This window comes from Drosophila busckii, chromosome 3L (genome assembly GCF_011750605.1).
Source record: "Drosophila busckii strain San Diego stock center, stock number 13000-0081.31 chromosome 3L, ASM1175060v1, whole genome shotgun sequence".
In the NCBI taxonomy this organism is placed as follows: Eukaryota; Metazoa; Arthropoda; class Insecta; order Diptera; family Drosophilidae; genus Drosophila; species Drosophila busckii.
This window is the reverse complement of record NC_046606.1, coordinates 18,055,995-18,075,544: the sequence shown is the minus strand read 5'-3', so window position 1 is coordinate 18,075,544 and position 19,550 is coordinate 18,055,995. Positions and strand designations below refer to the sequence as shown.

The 19,550-nt window shown below is 37.8% G+C and overlaps 3 protein-coding genes across 5 annotated transcripts in view; all 3 read right to left on the bottom strand.

The window, feature by feature from the left end:
• LOC108599768 (talin-2) overlaps positions 1-1,403 on the bottom strand; it is a 30,413-nt gene extending 29,010 nt beyond the window's left edge. The window contains 1 exon segment of the mRNA XM_017986793.2: positions 1,329-1,403. The gene's annotated coding sequence lies outside the window, so the exon portion shown is untranslated.
• A 6,556-nt stretch (positions 1,404-7,959) lies between these two features.
• Positions 7,960-10,225, bottom strand: LOC108598535 (protein ERGIC-53). Its single transcript, XM_017985218.2, has 5 exons — positions 9,994-10,225; positions 9,059-9,777; positions 8,410-8,897; positions 8,223-8,345; positions 7,960-8,152 (listed from the first exon to the last, which is right to left on the bottom strand). Exons 1-5 carry the CDS (start codon positions 10,199-10,201, stop codon positions 8,116-8,118), a joined length of 1,575 nt encoding a protein of 524 aa, XP_017840707.1. The 5' UTR covers positions 10,202-10,225; the 3' UTR covers positions 7,960-8,115.
• A 1,160-nt stretch (positions 10,226-11,385) lies between these two features.
• Positions 11,386-19,454, bottom strand: LOC108600778 (zinc transporter foi). 3 transcript variants are annotated; one of them, XM_033293614.1, is made up of 6 exons: positions 19,101-19,454; positions 14,227-14,789; positions 13,784-14,156; positions 13,473-13,642; positions 12,411-13,409; positions 11,386-12,251 (listed from the first exon to the last, which is right to left on the bottom strand). In XM_033293614.1, the coding sequence occupies exons 2-6, from the start codon at positions 14,644-14,646 to the stop codon at positions 12,093-12,095; spliced, it is 2,121 nt and encodes a 706-aa protein (XP_033149505.1). In that variant the 5' UTR covers positions 14,647-14,789; positions 19,101-19,454; the 3' UTR covers positions 11,386-12,092. The 3 variants fall into 3 exon arrangements, with proteins under 3 accessions (XP_033149505.1, XP_017844035.2, XP_033149506.1); XM_017988546.2 differs by lacking the exon at positions 19,101-19,454 and adding an exon at positions 17,084-17,115; XM_033293615.1 differs by lacking the exon at positions 19,101-19,454 and adding an exon at positions 14,849-14,866.
• Between the last annotated feature and the right edge of the window lie 96 nt (positions 19,455-19,550).

Below are 19,550 nucleotides of genomic sequence, written 5' to 3'. Positions count from 1 at the left end.
GGGGACCGATCGCTGGGACAGGCAAATGTAAACAAAGCAAAAGACATGTAGTAAGAGCATAACAGTGCACGCGAACGATTGAGAGTAATATCAACAGAGAGAGAGAGAGAGAGCGAGAGTGTGTAGGTGCCAAACCAAAGCAACACCAAACTGCGATGAATCACACAAGTGTAAGCGTTAGTGTGAGTCTTTTTTTGTTTTACAAATTTATTGCAAGACGCCAAAGAGGAAGCAGCAAAGTGGAAGTGGAAGTAGTATGAATAATAGTCTAGTTAGCGATCCACGCTTGCTGAAAAGGCTTAGTCACATTGAAATTAAGTGGAAAAAAGTTTTGATGTTGTTATTGCTTTGTTGCCAATATAGCATGAGCAAACCTTATTAGAACCCATAGTGCTACCAATAACTTTTGTTTGCAAGCAAATGAGACGCAAATTAAAACGTTCTTTTTTTTTGTTAGCTGTGCAGATGATGAGGCTTCAACGTTGCTGACGATGCCCCTTGTTGTTGATTCTCTTGGTTTCTTTTCAATTATGCTCAATTATTGACACAATCATTAGGCAATTGAGTAAACTCCTGCCACAATTGAAAAAAGTTAAATCTGTTTTGAGCACGGCGGGAGATGCACACGCGCTGAGCTTGACTCGCTTTAAGGGTTGCAATTGCACTTAATTGAAGCAATTTGCAGCGTTGAGTGTTGTCAATCAACAATCCCTAGTTTACTTAAAAAAACAACTTTAGCCTTATCTTATCTACTGTGGTCCTGACTTCACTATAATCAATCGACTCGCAGTCGATAAAGAAGTCAAGCAGAACAACAACAGCATTGATAACACTAGCAACAGAGCTGGATTCCTTGCTCAGCATTCCACTTGGAATTCTTTAAAACACCAGTTGCGTGTGCGAAAGAGACAGGAGCAACCGCATGACTTTCCACTAATTCAATTACTTAAAAAGAATGTTTACAGTTTGATTGAGTTGTAAACAGCTTGTATCAAATAAAATTGCATTAAATTAGCATAATCTCTCACTCATGCTAACCGCATGCGGGTGGCCAGCATATAAAAAACTATGAAATGCAGCAACAACAAATTCGCGTGACCATGATAGCAAATATATTTGCCAATGGGCCGCTTTTTATTATTTGGCCGCTGACGCCACCAGCGCCAGCCGCCCCACAAATTGTTGGATTACCACCTACAACAACACAAGCAACAACACACATGTTTGCAGCTGAACTTGTAATTTCCTTTTACGCACACACACTATACAGCACACGCGTTTTTTCGATGTCAGGGCAATGTTTAATGGCTTAATTATTATGAACTTACAGTATTGTGTGAAAAATCAGTGGCGAAAATAGTTAAAAACGAATAAATAAATAACGCAATGAAACAACAGGGCGATAGAAAGTTGCGAATATCGATACTAGTGAGAGCGAATGCAACACTGAGCTCATGCAGAACTATCGATATGCTTCCCATGCGATAGTTTGCGCACAACAAGATGCGCAGGTGCCTGTAGGGCGCCAAATTTAAATGTTCTATTAGTTAATTAATACTTTAAATGCTTTCAATGAGCTTTATTCGAATTAAAGCCCTGTTAAATAAAAATAAATGATTTATGTTGGCAGAACGCTTGTTTGATAAATTTGTCTGGCTTTCCTGCCTCTCCTGCAGCGATCAGCAGCATCCGGAGTGAGTCTGTGTTTTTTGTTTTTGTTTTTTTTTTTTTGTTTTCACTCAAAGCTAGCCAAGTGTACTGTGTAGCAACCCCCAGATAACAATCTTTGTCTTGCTGCCAAAACAAAAACTAAAATCTTGGCTGGCAAAAATCATAAAAATAAGGAAAATTCATGACTTTAGCAAAAAACTCAGCGGACCGCATATCGTGCGACATTTCTAGTAGTTGGGGTTAAGTAGTTGGCAAACTGGAGGGGGTGAGTCTTGGAGTTTGGCTAAGCGCTGTTCATGTTGTTTTTCTTACACTTGGGGTTGACATCGACGAAATAAAAATAAATTTAATGTTCCTGTTTTTCGACAATAGCACAACGACAGAACAGCCCATATAGCATATCATATATGCGTAATTTATGCTACAAGAACATCTCAAGCATAAACAGGAAACAACGCTACCAAAGCTACGCTGAAGTCAAGTTTTTGCTAAAGCAAATTCAATTAATTTCAATCGAACGCCTGCCGCTTGGTCATATCCGGCAAGCATCGATTCCATCAAAGATGTTACAAATAGATAGACCCACCCAACAACGTTATCGCACGCGCCCTAACTCTATTTCACTCTTACTATAAATCTCAGGCGCTGGACATTTTTGTGCTGTCTGGCTGGCTTTACTGTCTGTCTGTCTGTGGATCCTGCTGTGTCATGCCTTTGGTTCCGGTTCCAAGATTTATGTCATTTTGTTGGCCCAACAACAAAAGCCAAAATCCATGTGTGTAGACAACAATCATCAAGTGACCCACTTGGGAATGCGAGCCTAAGCTGACCAAAGCGTAGCACTAATTGCGCGATCTTCCGGTTAGCTAATGGGTTAAAAGTACTCTCAATGCGGGCTCATATATCTTATGTGTAGCTGCGATAATTTTGGCATTTTATCAACCAAAAATTAAGGGGTTTTTTTAAGGCGAACAACGAAGATTTATGTCATGTGTATAAAGATTTTTTGGCACAGGGCGCACGTAAAATTAGTCAAATAAATGTAGGGTTTATAATTTATGGTAATGGCCAAAAACTCCAGAAAATTTAATTCAAATGATTCAAAATTTAAGAAGAAAAAAAAAAATAAGAAACACTTTAATTTTCTATAGCTATAATAATTCAATACAAATTGTAAATGACATACATTTGTGAATAGAACCTAATGAGTTTTAAAAAATCTGAAGAGTTGCTCTTGAGTTTATTTAATTAGGTTTTAGATCAAAATATTCCAATACTCCTTAATATCATGGAATGTTTTTTTCGAAGTGTTCTTTACTAAGAAAATGTACCTTTCATTCAAGACAAGTTTAAAACGTTTGTTGCCAACAAGCCTCAACCAATTACACATGTTCAAAATATTCACAACCACTTGTGTACACACGAAGTCCTGGCGACCTCAACAGCCCATTAAGTCATGTCAGTGCATGCCCTGAACAGGATAAATAGACTGTTGAGTCATTAAACAATTTACGCAGCTATAAATTTACGCAATTTACTTATTGCGCTCCTGCACTCTAAACAGGGCAATAAAAAATATCCCTCGGCTCGACAACGTTCTTTTCATGTTGGACACATTAACACATCTGTGCAGATACAACGAATATACAAAAACAAAATACATATATAGCAAAAGCCATAGTCCGCCTGAGCGATTAACTTTTTGCATCCTTCATGCTTCGCTTGTTCGCTTTAGAAACAACATCATCATCATCATAGTCCTGTTTAGTCTGGCAGGACAACAGCGCCCACGCGTCAGATTTTTTTTTATGAGTAAAGCATGCGTTGTAGATTTTCAGCTTGGCCGCCGCCCACAGCTAAAGCAAAGACAGAATTTTAATGAAATTGTCATCAATTAAAATTTTGTGCGACAACAACAGCAAAGTGACATTGCATAAGTTTATAAGCAACACCCCAGTCTTTCACTTTCTTGATTTTAACGACCCAGACGTTTCTAACTCCATGGCCAAGGGTTTAGGTTTTAGGTAATGCACAGCGCTCATCATAAAGCTCTCATAACTGTGCAGTTGTCTCGGCTATAAAAATAATTTGTGGCTTTGTTTCCAGTTCAAGACTCGCACCCTTGAGGCTTCATTTTCCATTCCCTTTAAAGGGGTGTAGAGTGGCAAAGGAGGCTTAGACGGCTGCCAGCAATTTGTAGTCGTTTACTTGTTTTTCTAACGCCACTTAATGACTTTTCATACATTTTTTATGCTCTTCAATATAAGTTTTTATTATTGTGGTATATGCAAATGCGTAGCTGCATATTTGTCGCACAGTTCTCAAATCGGATCTTTTATAGTTTAGTTTATTATATGATAGAGAAAGTGCGTTTTCGGATATAAAACTTCAACTTAGTTTTAGGTTAGGGTCATAACTCAAACAATGAAAGTCGGGTTAAAAAGCTTTATGCATGTAGAGACGCGTGAGAATAAATATTATCTTGACTTCCAGTTCAAACTGATCAAATGATCACAAAAACCAGCCAAAAAGCGGCTTGTTTGGATTCGAAATTTAGCGGTATCTGCAATGTACGTTTTTTGAAACTTTTAAAATGTTTCCTCGTGAGTCTAACAGAACTATTTTCAGTGTCTCCAAAACTCAGATGCCATACATGCCATACTTAAAATGAAAATGTGGAAAAATGTAAGAATTTTCATAAACTGCCTTTATTTTTAAAGAACGAAGTTGGGCTATTTACTATAGCTTGCTATCTCTATGTAATTAATCAGCTGCTTTTAGCGCTTGGTCATATACCATGTTCTAACTAAAAGAGCAATTAAGCAAACATTTAACATGTAAACTTCTCTCAACGCCCAGGAGATGTTTAAAGATAGTGTGTAGCAAACCCTCATTTAGCCTTAAGGGCGGGGGGCTGGTTAGGTGGTTTAGCTTGTCAGAGTGAGTTTCCGATTCGTTGACTTGTCGTAGTCAGTCAGAAGGCGCTCGACGATAAATGGCGCTGATAGCGCAGCATTTATCAAGCAGAAACAACAACAATTACAAGGACAACAACAAGATGACACAAGCTCAATTGAGTTTCAAATTGATGTCACCATTATCAGGAGCAGTCATCTATGTTTTGGGTTTTTACATCTTTTTTGGGGGATGCTGCGTGCCGTCGTATTTATTTTTAATTTTTTCATCATTTATCAGCGGGAGAACGTGGAGGGCAGGCGCAGTCAGCGCGGTTCACATGCCCGCAATTGCATATTTATGTAGATGCCATGTGCAATTTTAGTTTGCGCATCGATTTAAGTGCTCATAAATAAAAATCTAGACGAGCCGAGCACCAACCCCAGACCAGACCAGGCTCACCCTCCATGCAGCCAGGCTGTCAAAAAGGCAACGGAAAAAGTTTGTAAACAAAACTAATGCCGACATGGGTGTTGATAAAGTTCTCTCGCGCCAAACTTGATTCTATCCCCCTCAGCGCTCTTATTGAATTGCACTACACGCTTGATTGCCCGCTAAACGGATATGAGAGACAGCAACTATGACACTGGAGTTGGGGTAGCCTGGAAATGGTATCGAAGTAGTTCGCGATTCATGTGTGACATGTGCATTCGTCATACCAAGCAAACGAAAAATATTATAGATTTTTGTTCTGGTTTTTCGCAAATTCTCAAACTCAAAAGGGTGCTGGGATTTTCTCTTTCGGGCCGCGGTCACAGTTCAGTTCCATCTAATGGAAGTGCCTTTGTCATCTTATATACCGCGACTTAATGGCATGAGAAACTTGGACAGTTGCATAAACATTAAACATGTGACGGGATTGTTGGCTATGATTCATAAATGAATAAAGTATTTGTCGAAGTTATAGCTATTGAGTTAAATAATAATTTTGGGAAGAAACAGTTAAAAATATATGTAGAATTAACTAAGTTAGATTTTGCTGAGGACTTAAAAATTAATAATAAAAATATTATGACCAAAATCAAAAAAGGTTTAAATTGAATATTTATACTACCACTTTGTGGTTAAGGTTAAGGTGTTGGATTAACATGATAAACAAAGGTAATGTATAAACAACCGAATTATGTTTGAAAATGAATAAGTTTCCTATATCTAAATGGTGAATCCTCTAGACACATTTAAATAAAAGAACATAACCCGCAACAATTTAACAAAGTGCAACAAAGATTAATCCAGGCTGCCTGCAAAACCCAATGACAGTTATGGAAATTTATGATTCATTACCACAGATTTCAGCAGTCTGCCTGCCAGCTCAATAACCATATATGTATATACCACTCTTTCAATGTAATCCATTTGTTTGCGCAACATTTGTCACGCTGCCATACAGTTAACAGGATATGGATATGGCAAGGATATTGTAGGAGAAACAGTTTGCGAATCCACCCTGCTAACATTGTTATAATTTTCAGTTGGATTTTATGTCCCTTTTTCGCCAAATGTTTGCCCAATGTTGTAAAACTCATGCATTGGACTCTAATGTGGGGCGATTTATGAATTTCATTTACTAATGGATTGTGGCTTGAGAAAAATTCTACAGATGCGCTAATGCTTTGAGCGTTTTGGATTTATTAAAGTTTGGGCAATATTTTAAATTATGGATCATTGAGAAAAGAATAAAACAATTGTGTAATTTTGCAATAGAGGATGTAGAATCAACCAATTGCTAAACTCTGCTCTGATATCTAAGCTTATTTTAACATAAAACTAAGTTAGGAGATGTGTCAGATGAGGGATTTTTACAAATGTACAATACAAATATACAAATCGCTTATTCACTAGAAGAGTGAAATCGCAAAACACGATATTTGAGTTAAAGATGCAGAATTATTTGTTGTATACCTACATACATATCTTAAATACACTCTTTCAATTTTTTGAGATATGTAACTCTTCTGCTAGATTTAGTGAAGTTTATATATTCAATTTCCTATTTCTAAACGAAAGCTTTAGTCGTGCAAAAAAATTTAAAATAACATATATATAATAATTATAAAATAACATAAATAAAATATCTTGCAATAATTGTGGTAATGGAGGGTCAATTGAAATTATAATTCTTTATTCTCTAAGAATATGCGCTACTTAAAATAGTTTGCATAGAGTATATTAAAAAAAAGTCTATTTCCACTTTTATTAATTGCTCTTATCTTCATGCAAATTCTTGAATTATTTATATGTATAATTATTTCATAATAATTTGGCAAGAAATTTTAATCAATTTTTTAAATGGTCCACCATTTTTGCCAAAATATTAATGTACATTTCGCAGAATTTTACGAATTTTATGGTCAATTTTAAGCAAGTCACACAATCATATATATAGCGCAGCCATTTTGTTTGCTCATACAAGCCCACGCTGATTGGCTGTCAAATGCAACCCAACAGCCACCACACCTGGACTTTGCTGGTCCTGCGCAATGGCCATGCTGCTAAGTATATAATGTGGGCAGAGCTTATACATACAAGCAAATACTTTATATACTAAACTGCCATCCAACCAAGCCCAAGTTTAGGAGATAGCAAATATACGAGAAAAAAAGGAATTTACAACATTGCCACAACTGCTGTTGGCTTCTGTCCATTTATCTTTGGCTGGTGTATGCGCGGAAGGAGGGATGCAGCCTCCTAACCTCTTAGCAGCGACCACCAATGGTAGTAACATTTTATGGCCAAAGTTTGGCTAACCTCCAAGTACCCCTCAGCTTCGCCACAGCAAATGCGGACGCCAATGAGGCGCCATTTTTGTCGTAGTGCGTGCAGAAATAAAGTTTTTCTTAGGCAATAAATATATGTAACTATAAAGTTTTCTTGTTTATCTTTCAATTTTTTTTTATATTTTTTCATATCAAACATTGAGACTGGAATGGAACATATAAAACACGCTTCTCATTTTCATTTTCACATTATTTTATAATTATTATAATAATATTCAGTAAAAAATTCTATGCGAGAAAACAAAAATGTAACTAAATATTTTGGATGCCTCACAGCTTGTGTAAGAGACACACACATTAATTAATATTTTATGCTAATTACAAAAGCTGGAAAACTTGTTTCTTTTCATGTAGTTTGTATTCCAAGCCGCTTGGAGCAAAAAGTCTAATAGAATTTGCCGTCAATGAGTTGGCTTGCGCACTAATTATACGGAATTTCTGCAGAGATATGCATAGTTTATAGATCGTTTTACTTTTGACTTTGCTAAGTTTTTTTTGGATGGGGTATTGAATAAATTGTTCAAGCTTCTTGTTGTTCACAAACAATCGAATTTTGTTTTTTTTTGTTTTGTTTTTGGGGCGGGAACGCGCGTTAAACGAATTATAAAATATATAGTAATGAAAACGCTACGCTGAAGTCTTAAGTAGTTGATGTTTTGTTTTAACTAAATTTAATTGCCGCCCAGTCAGGTGTGTGTGTGTGTGAGTTTGCCTAATAGAACTTTTTCGCATTGGAATCGCTTCGGTTTCTATAAAATCAAAAGAAAATAGTTTGATTAGTACGGCGTTTAGGAATTCTTATGAGCTCAACGGACTTACTTGAATATATTGTATATAAATACTAGCAGCAATTGGACAGCAGTAACGCTGAGGAACAACGTCACACCCACACAATTGCCAGTGGGGCAAGGCGCCACCTGCGCACCATTCTGTGTGCCCAAACTAAAATCAATTGAAAAATTATATTTAATCAAACTCTTTTGGACAATTAACTTTATCAACTCACCGTTGACCCACATGCGAGATGCCCTGCTTGACCTGATTCATACCATCGCGCATTTCGGCTATCAGCGTTTGAACATCATAGCCCGCGGATTGAATTTGCGCTGTGGGCGCATGCTTCTGATTAGTTTGTATACTATCTGTGCGCACATTGATATCGCCTGTCAGCTGGCGTATCTCACGGATGGTGGTCATCAATATGTTCTGATTGGAAATTAGCATGTCCACTTCTTGACGTGTTATGGATACGCCAGCTGGTAACTGCTGAGGCACGGGCACGCTGCCTGGCGCCGCTGGTGGCAAAGCCTGTTGTCCAGCCAATCCCCGTGAAACCAACGAAAGCGTATTTTCTTGACGTCCAATAATTTCATCTACCTTGCGATGCAAATCACGTAGATGATCAGCAATTTGGCTTTGTCCCTGCCAAATTTGACGAAGCTCGCGTTGGTTTTCAGATTCGTAGAACTCGTCCCATTCCTCTTCGTCTTTGTGCTGTAAAATTAGTGACATTTAGTAAAGGCAACTTAAGCATACACACTATCAGCAAAGTCAAGCTGATAATGACCACAAATAACTATCGACTGTCATACTAAGATTAGTTAATAAATTTACGGCACGCGCTTAGTACTAGCTATGCTAGATAAGATAAATACCTCATCCGGATGTTCCTTTTTGTATTCCTGTTTTTGCTTTTCTAGTTTATCCTGATATTCCTTATACTCCTGTGTTAGTTTCTCCTGATTGTCCACCTTCTGCGGCTCCTGCAGTTGACCTGCAGCATGCAGCGATGTGGTCAAGAAATGAAATACATCATGATCATCAGCTAGACCGCCAGTGGCAGCCGAAATGCCGAAGTAACCGTTCTTAGGCAGATGCACTCCATCAGCACGCAGACACATCTCGTAGTCATCGTTGTTGTTCGACATGCCATTGTGTATGAGCACAGTCAATACATTGTTGTAGTATTCGATGCGTGCGCGTGTCGGGAATGGTTTGTTGCGGAAGTCACGTAGACAACCGCTGAGCAGCTGTGTGGTGCCGTCATTGGCATGGTCATACTGCTTGGTGCCATCGTTCAACACAGCGCTGATGTAGGGATTGTTGTGCTTGTTGTCGTTGTCAAAGGAATCGAACATAATGCCCAGACCATTCCAGCGATCCGATGACCCAAACACTGGGCCATTATAGTCACCCTTCTCAGTAGTATACCAAAAGGCCAGACCGTCAGCGCCTATGCGTCCACGTCCCGTCACACGGAATACAATTTCCACATCCCACCAGTCAAAGCTGGTTTGCGATTTAGTCCAGATAGCACCTTTCTGCGAGCGCAGCGATGGTGCCACACGCACACTTTCCGCACTGGCAATGGCATCTGCAAGCAACAAGTGTTGTTTGTATAAAAAAATTCTTATTTGTTGCTAAACAAATTGCCTGCGTGTACACTTGGCTTTTGCTTTCGCGTTTCATTTTGAATGTTGCTGATGCTGGCCGTTTTATTGCTATCTCGTTTGCACGCATGCGACGCGTCGCAAGTGGCCAAAACAACTGACGTGGAGCTTCAGGGCGCCCCCCTCACAAATTTACTTACTTCCCCCGTATTCCCAGAAGGGCACAGTGCCGTCTTTTTGCGCCAAGTATGGTGGCTTAAACGAGTACTTGTACTCAAATCTGCGATGCACGCCAACAGCGGCGGGATTCACGTTGGCTGACACATGATTTTGTGTAATAATTACGCAGAATATGGCCAGAAATTTGCAGAAATTAGGCAGTAGTAATTTCGACCCGGTCGCTTGCATCTTTAACAGTTTTGACAGCGCCAATCGTGTTGTCCTTTTCTATACAACATAAGCACAGAGTTGTCATGGGCACATAACATACGCACAGAGTTGTCACAAGCAAAACTTAGCCATTTTTCCGCTAGATTTGGTGTTTTTTTTTTTTATATATTTATAGTAAATAATTTGCTTAAAACCTGTCGTATTAATACAAATTTAAATAATAATAAAATCAGTATACACATCTCAAGTCCTCCCCCACAGCCAGGAATCCTTAATCTTTCGATACTATCGAGCCCTATCGATACTCGTCGACGACCGGCTAGCATTTAATTATTAACAGAGCATGTTAAATTAATAAATTCTTGTCCAGAGAGCGGTTCATTTAAATTTCAAAGTAAAAATAAAAATACAAAATTGTATATTAAAATTTGCTTGAAAAACGTTTATTTTGGAAATTTCAATGTGTGTTAAAGTTTTATTATAAAAATTACTAACCAAAAATATGTAGCGAAAAACACTCGTTTCGAGTAAATTGTGTTCAATTCTAGCATATTGACTTAATTTATTATAGTAGTTATTATACTTGTATGTTTATTTCGTTTCAATTGCCTTTTGCTTGATATCACCAAAGTAGTTTTTATTTTTATTCACAAATTTCTTTAAATATTGTGATTATATGTATACGGTTATTTAGTGGAGAACTTAGAGCTAAGTTTAATACGTTTTACTGCCTCATTAGCATGTAGTGTGGGCTTTCATACTTGTTTTAGTTAGTGCTGGAGGGTGTAGGTGTAAATGTGTTTGCGAAAAGTAGAAACTTCCAACATAGCGCCAACATTTTAAAAATGTTGCGTTTATTTCTTCGAATTTGGATCACAATCACTTGTTTAGATTTGTGCGTTTAAAAGATTAAATAAAACACAAAATGAAAATGTATGTATGGTTGTATGTACTATATTTAACGTGGCTTATTACAAAAATAAAAGTATAAGCTTAAAGTAGGTGCCAAAAGAGTGGGAGGTAATATAATCATGCCTTAAACAAACGATTGCAATAAATTAAATTTAAATAACTTTGCGCTAAAGGAAAAATTTTGTAAGAAACAAAGTCGTTTTAAGTACTGCCAAAAAAAGTATAATTTAAACAAACATATACATACAAAATGTATAAAAAATATGTGAATTTAAATAAAGTTTATTTATTTATAATTCTAAACTCTAAAGTAGGCGTGAAAATAACATGCGCACGCTACCAGTACAAAAAACGTATATAATTTGTTTTTATATACATTGCTACAATATTAATCAAATCTTAAGCTGTAAGTAATGTTGCTTTTGTTGCAGTTATGCGATTATTAGTTTTGTAAGCGACCAAATTTTCATTCATGCTAACGATCAATGATACTTTGAGCTTCTGCTTAAGCCTGGTTCTTAATTGTTAACAATTTTATCAGTGCTCGGTTTGTTCCATGTATTTTCGTTATTGTTTTGCTATTGTTTGTTCAATTTCTTAGGTTTTTGAGCAAATTTGTAATTTTGCTTGTATCAATCGATATTTTAAATTCATAATCACTTTATAGCTTATGGACATTGAACGCTTCTTAAATTAAATATTTCTGTGTGTGAGTTTGTGTGTGTTAGGAACAAATTAAAGAAGCTGCGTTGGCAGTTAACGTGTCTATAAGTGTGTATGTTAAATGTGTTTTGTTTCATAAACTGTTTAACAAATGCTTTTACTTATGTTTGCAATTAATTAATGACTTGCTGTGTGTGTGTGTGTGAGGATGTGTGTGTGTATGTTAACATACCTACTAAAGTAATATACAAAATGAAATTCCTATGTTCGCAAAGAAATATACATAATACGCCAGAAGACTCTGCCGTGGCTTGCAAGCTCCTTCGCATCTCCTTTAGTGATGGGCCGAACTAGGCGTTGAGCTTCCAAATGCATTCAATAGTTCACCCTCATACATGGCAATAAACAACATAATAATGACACCACTAAGCATGCCCAGAATTTGCAGCAAAAACTGCGCCAGTGACTTGTGAGCAGCAGAGATCTCAGGCATCTGGAAAGAAAGTGAGTGTGAATAATTTGTAACGTATATTACAGGAAACTATCATTATCGATAATATATTTCATTCAAGGCTATGATTGATGTTTTGCTTTCTGTTTAAGCTCAACAATCCATACTTAAGCTAAGGAGTGACTATAGTGTAATACTTACCATATCGACCAGCGCAATGTAGATAAAAAGACCTGCCGCAACGGCAAACATCCATTGTGCCACCTCTTGGGATTGACCAAACACAATGCCAAAGATCATGCCTATAAAACTTAGCACGCCAGTTAACAAATTATAATAAACTGCTGATTTGACAGACATGCCCGCCTTCATGAGTATGGCAAAGTCGCCCAACTCATGCGGTAGCTCATGACAAAACACGGCCAATGAGGTGGAGAAGCCACCAGCAATATTTTCCGCAAATGCAGCACCTATAGCCATGCCATCGGTAAAATTATGCAGACCATCACCCATGATAATCATCCAGGCAACAGCACTTAAAGTTTCTGGAGGTGAATGCACATGTCCATGACGATGGCTGTGGCCATGATGGGAGGATTCATGCTCACGCAAAATAACAGTAACATGATCATTTTTATCCTTGGCCACAGTACCACCATTAGATGTAGTTGTGTCCAGTTCTGTGGTGGCGCTATTGCTGCTATCCTGTGCCTGCTGATGGTGATTGTGCTGATGATGATTCATTTCGGCATAATTATTGTGCGAAGTGGAAAGCAGGGATTGTGCTGCAGCAGTGCCTTCATCATGTTCTGTCTTGTCACAACGACGAATGCTGGACTCGGCACTAGTAGCATCGCCACCAGCACCTGCAGCCGCCGCATTTACAGTTGCTGGTACAGCGCCACCGTCATGCATCCAAACATCCTGTTTATTGTTCATGGTTATCTCATCATAGCAATAAGGATACGAGCTATACTTTTGCTTGCACACTCTATCGCCGGCTACAGAATTGTTTACCGAAGAGTCTGGATCGCGCATGACTTTAGCACGTGATGGTTTCTTTATCTCTTTTTTCTCCACACTCTTGCGCCACTCCGAGATCATAGTTAATGCATGTTCGGTGATATAGAAGAAGATAATGCCGCTTAGACAGCCTAAGCCTTTGTTAATCATGCCTTTTTCATCCTGGCCAGCAAGTGACTGAGGGTATAAGAGTGCAAGATTTAAATAAAGTTGGTTCTTTAATTTATTTACTACACTTACATGTGGCAGCAAATGTAGCAAAGCATCTCCAGTCATAGTGCCTACAGCCAATGACACTAGATATTGTATTATGTGCTTGTAATAGCGCGAGTTCATAAATGGTATAATGGCCACGCCTACCAGCCCCAAAATGCCACATGCAAACACTGAAGTAAAAGCATAAATCCACACTAGAAAAGGGAGTAAATAAAAATATTGAATATCTTATGGTTTGTTCCCAATTTGAATTTTGAATTGAATCAATTCTAAGCAATTAAAATAGACTTAAAAATAGCTCTTAATTGAACCATTAAATTCAGCATTCAATTTACCATAAAATATATCATCCTTTTGCTGCTGCTTGCGCTCATTGTTATCAATAACAGCCAACGTAGCAGGCTCTATGCAACCACCACTGCTGGTGGCCAGTTCATGCAACAGCACGGGACACAAATGCAGCAAATGCTCTGCACTTAGCTGATAGTCCGAGTGTGCCTCATGTGGCTCATGCTCTAGTTGTTGTTGTGGCGGGCAGGTAATGTTGGAGACATTATTGCCATTCAGCGATTGCTCCAGAGTGCAATTGTTAAGCTGCGACGACGGATCGTGTTCATGTTCATGTTGATGTTGATGTTGATGATGACTGTGTTGATGGGTGAGATCGTGCGGTTTCACATGTTGCACCAGGTCTGACGTAGAAACGCACTAAAGTGTGAGAGAATAAGTATATATTAAAATCAATTCAATCAATATAGTCACAAACGAAATTACTTACGCTATTATTGTTGCTCTTGCTTAGCAGTTGATTAAGGCCCAATTGTTGTAGCAATGCGTGGAAGCCGCTGGAGCTTAGCATATGTTGCTGTTGCATCAACTGTTGCAAATAGTAGTCCGTTAGCTGCGGGTTATGCGTGACATGTTCGTCGTGGCCGGCATGACGCTTGCGTCTCCTAAAGGGCGGACTTGTGCTATAGTTCAGCGTATCGCTCTCATCAGCTAACAGTCTCTGGTCCAATTCGGTGGTGTCAATTGCTTCGCTGGAGGGATTTGGGCTGCCGTTCAATAAGCGCGCATTGAGCAGCTCATCGATGCGTTGTGCGGCCAACGGCATATTGCCAGCCAGATGATCTTGACAGTGCAGTCGTTGTGCACACAGGAGGCACACCACACATACCGCCATTATATGACGCGCCATCTTTACCAGGCGCTGCTCCGACTACTTTTATATATGCAATGCTACAATGCTTCCTTCACGCTCTCTTGTTTCTCTGATTCACTGTGGCGCACTCTGTTCGGCTCTACTCATTATATATACATCAATTCGAACGCTTTTTAGATCTGAGATTGGAAAATAGGTTCAATTATTGTGGAGGCGGTTAATCAGCACACATACATACACGCTCCCACTCACACAGTAAAAAAAAACTCTACCGGCACTTATCATTTTTATAACAGTTACATATTAAATTTATATTAAAGTTAGTAATTTTTTCGAGTTTGAATTTTAATTGGATGAACGACTGATAACTAAGGTATTTCTTAAATTAAAAAAAAAAAAACATTTCAATTTATAAATTTCAGCACTTTTGTTTTCCTTAGTGTATCAACAATGAGCGGAAGTTCAAGTTCAATTACCAGCAGCTTGCTGACTCCAAATATGGACACATAGACTCACTACCACACACAAAAGTCAAAAGCTTCATTACTCAGGCACCTTAATTGGAGCGTTGATACTGCATTTTATGATCTGTTTTGAGAGCAACCACACAAACAGTGCGCCAATCAATCATGTGTTAGCAGGTGTGACAATTTGTTTACAGAATAAGGAACAAAAAAAAAAAACTATAGCTAACTACGTCAGCCAGCTGTCAGTTAGTCGTAGGAGTTTTCAAAATGACAAAACAAGAGGATTACTGTAAGCGCAATGCGGCTTAACTATGCGTGCGCTTCAACTAACGCCTACGCGTTAACTGTTCCAATCTTTTTTGGCAAAGACTGCATTAGGCAGTAGCTACAACTGACTGCTGATTACATAAAGTAAACGAATTGCCATAATGTACACTATACAGAACTTAGAACTGTGCGTTGGTGTATATGCAGACATATAATAGACACGTATGCGATTAAAGTCGTTTAAATATGGTTTAGTAAAACAGACCTTACAACTACCTTTATTACCTATGCTCCAACTTTTAATCACATCAACAATTTTATTAGAAAATAACGTTAATAATAACACAAAAATTGGTGACTAATTCGTCTTAACTTTAGTGAAGATTGCTCTTGTTTCATATCGTGCTAAAAGGTGAACTCACGTTGCCACCTTTTATGCACTTTTCTCACATCGTTAAACAGTTGCCACTTGCAACTGCCACAAAAGGCGCGTGGCAACAATAAAGGACACGATAAAAGAACAACTATGTATAAGAATTCTCCGCGAACGCTTTGCTAAATCATTACGGAACAAATTGACTTTGCTACTCGTTATATTAGAGTTGTTGCGTATAATTTTGCAATTGAGCACTGAGTGTGGGCGGTACACGGCTGGCTGGCAATTAGTTAGACCGCCGCCAGAAGCTCAGAAAGAGTCAATTATTGATAAAACTTTGGCCAAAATAGTTTCGCGTGGGCTGCAGGTTGATACTAAACAGTAGCTAAAAACAAAAACAAACCAACTAAACGTTCTAAACAAGTTAGGTTAGCTTGAGGTATTTCGTACGCAATGGATAAAAGTTATCATCGACCTAATAAATGCCGAAACGTCATAGTTTTCGCTTCGTTTTTCGTGCAACGTGTGCTGAACATAGTGAAACGCGTGAAGGTCGCCAGGCGCAAGTGGGCGGCGCCAGGCAGTGACTACCACTAAGGCATTGGCATTGCACTTTAAGAGCTGCCAAGGACACACTAAACAAAATGCAAGGTGAAATCAAGCCAGCAACCACATATAGTCACTCTTCCTTCCACACTTGTTGCCAGGGCTTGATTTGTTGTCTGCAATTTAGCGCAGCTGCTACCACTTCAATCAAACAACTTAATTATTCGGCAATTAAAGTCAATTAAAAATTTATAACAAATAAATATGCAAATTGTATCGAGAATTTCACAGAAAGAAATTTTACAAAAAAATCAAAAGTAAAACTGTTTTAAATTTAAGACGTGCTATAACTCATTGATCATTGATCTACCCTAACAAACACTTGGAGAAAATAACTTCTACACCCAAAGAAGATAGTATATACAAATTTCGACTTTTCAAACGTTCATTCACTTTTTTAAACACATTTTTTTTTTGGGTTGCAATTCCTCCGCTTATCAATTTCAATCAAGTCGACAAAACTCAATCAATTGGTCAAGCGTTCAGTTTTTTTTTTTAGCTTTTGTTATTATATTATTTGTTTTATTTGTAATCAAGCCTCATTTAAATTCAGCGTGCATGGTTTTTATGAAATCACAGACACAATAAAAATCAACTCTGCGAACAAAAATTAAATTTTCAATAAAGATTGCAACTGAAGCTATAGAAAATATGTGTAAAAATACACTTGTCTTTGCAGCAATATAAAAATACTTTGTACACAAATTAGGCTATTTAATTGCTTAAATAATTGCCAAGTTTTGAAATGTTTACACACCAAGCGCACAAGTGAGCACTGTATAGAGCTTTGAATTGAACTGAAGAGCGCGCAATGCTTACAATGGTTTTTATTGACAATTTTATATAGAGGCATGTAGGTATATATGTATGTATGTATATATATATATATATATCGAATGTGGGTCTGGTTACAAAGGCGTCGCGCCCAGTTTTAAGCCTGCTGTACTTAGCATTGTTATATAAAATGTTATAAAGATTCAAAAATTTAAATCAAATCTGTAGCATATGAAAATGTTTCAAGTCATAAAAAAGCAAAAGCTGAAATTTCATCAGAATCTCCATGTGCTTTGCTAATTGCTTAGCTGGAAGAATAACCAGTTATATCTAGTTTTTTTTTAAGTAATACAAAACCTTCATATAAAGGCAATAAACTGAAGCCATGCTGACGCATGTAGTTTTTTGTTTGGGTCTCCAAAAACTGAAATTTCACGCCGAAAGCAACAAGTGAAGATATGACACCTATTTACACACACACACACACACACACACACACACACATAAGTGTATGTATATTTGCGCTGTAAGCAGAAGAAAATCAACAAAATTCCATTACCCGTTTCAGGTAACGTTATCTTAGCTAGCCTGTGGGCTCGAAGACGAGCGCTTAAGCCCTAGTCATATGACCGAATTGACATATTCTAAAGATCTTAAACTTAATAGCCGCACGTAAATCGTTACCCCTCAAGAGTTGACCTTACACATGCCACAATCATAGTAAACAGAGCGCATTACAATTTTAATTTTATTTACTTAATATTCTACAATCGCGCTATATACGCTATATAGTAGCATGTATATGTACATATGTGCATGTCATATGTCAGCTTGAAGGGCTCACATTGCTTACGATAAATAATTCATTGAAGGCAGCTTAATTCAACATTATAATCATGCAACAAACGCTTTTCCTCAATTTGTAAACTGTGTAGGTGAACTGGGGTGGCAGTGGAGGATTGGCAGGAATAATTCATTTTGCTGCACTCTGTGTGTGTGGCCAATTGTTTAGACGACTGGTTTGCGTTTCCATTGATAGCGTTATAGCATCATGACCATTGCCAATTGATAGAAACAGCAACTCTATTTTTATTACCTAAGTAGCGCACAGCAGTAAATTGTGTCACAGTGCAGATCAAATACTCTACAATTCATTTAGAATTTATTTTTGACAAAATGTTTAAGTTTATAAGCGTACACACATCACTAGTGACGCACAATTTAAAACTGCGCAGACATGATGAATGTATTTCACAACGAATTGCAAATATCCTAACTCTACAGCATTAAAGTGTATGAGAAAAAAAAAACACATGTTGATATATGTGTCACTGCCGATAAGCGTAAGCACACACACTGCAGAGGTATGTGCATATGTATATGTGTTTCCATATAGGCGCCCACGCATAAGCATACGTATGTATGTATGTATACATACTATGTTTGTGTCTGCTTATAAAATTAACCAAAATAATCTATGCAAGTATGATAAGATACACATTAATAATTTATAGCTACAGTGCAGTTAGCTAAATTTTGATACAAACAGAATCTTTATAAATTAATAATACTCAAATCTTAAAATACGCCAAAACGCACACACACATACGCACGCATACGCATAGTTACATACATATGTATGTATAAATGTGTACAAATATTTAACGAGGAAACCGCTCGCACATGGATTCGTACTATAAATACATGCATGCGATATGAATAAGGCGATGTGAGGGAGTTAGAAGGCAAAGTAGGGTTGGGGGTTAACAGATTGGGATTGCGCACAAAACGTTGGCTGCTGTTGCATACACGCAAAGAGAATCGACAAAACGTAATCTATAACCTAAAGAGAGCACAATTCAAATGTTGGTAGCTCACTGACAATTCGCCCACACCTTCTTCACATCATAAATATACATATTGTATGCTTGCAGAAAAATGCGGTCGGCGGCACACACACACACACACACACACGTGCATACATAGGCACACTTACTTACCAGTCTATATGCAGTTTGAACGTTGATAGCTCTATTTATTATCAATTCCAAAAGTTATTATTGTGCAGTTAGCTTGCATTTGTATTAATGAATGCAATGCACAATACTCGTGGGGGTCGCGGGGCAAGGAGGCTACTACGAGATAGTAGATAACGGGTGCACAAGCTCTAATCTTCCTTTTGACTTAAAAATCGTGCAACATGGAAGCAGCTTACGCGGGGCTGTGGCGTCGGCAACAATGTGTATTATCGTATATCACTCAATTCACTTGACCAGCTCCTGGCGTCATAATCCCATTACTATATGTACACATCAATATTTAAACAAATGCCGATTTACACATTGCACGCGCTACAACAAATATTCGCGATTAAAAAAAAATTTCATAATAAATTACCAACACTCAAAATTTTTCCTTTTATAACACTTGGATATGTTATGAATAACATA

Bases quoted from the DNA above. Each gene is read 5' to 3' on its own strand.
- LOC108600778 (XM_033293614.1), bottom strand. From the start codon at position 14,646: ATGGCGCGTCATATAATGGCGGTATGTGTGGTGTGCCTCCTGTGTGCA. The intron at 14,157-14,226 runs GTAAGTAATTTC...CTCACACTTTAG, and splicing joins GCAAGAGCAACAATAATAGC to TGCGTTTCTACGTCAGACCT. The intron at 13,410-13,472 runs GTAAGTGTAGTA...TTATACCCTCAG, and splicing joins TGCTACATTTGCTGCCACAT to TCACTTGCTGGCCAGGATGA.
- LOC108598535 (XM_017985218.2), bottom strand. From the start codon at position 10,201: ATGCAAGCGACCGGGTCGAAATTACTACTGCCTAATTTCTGCAAATTT. The intron at 9,778-9,993 runs GTAAGTAAATTT...TGTTGCTTGCAG, and splicing joins CTTCTGGGAATACGGGGGAA to ATGCCATTGCCAGTGCGGAA. The intron at 8,346-8,409 runs GTGAGTTGATAA...AATTGATTTTAG, and splicing joins ATCTCGCATGTGGGTCAACG to TTTGGGCACACAGAATGGTG.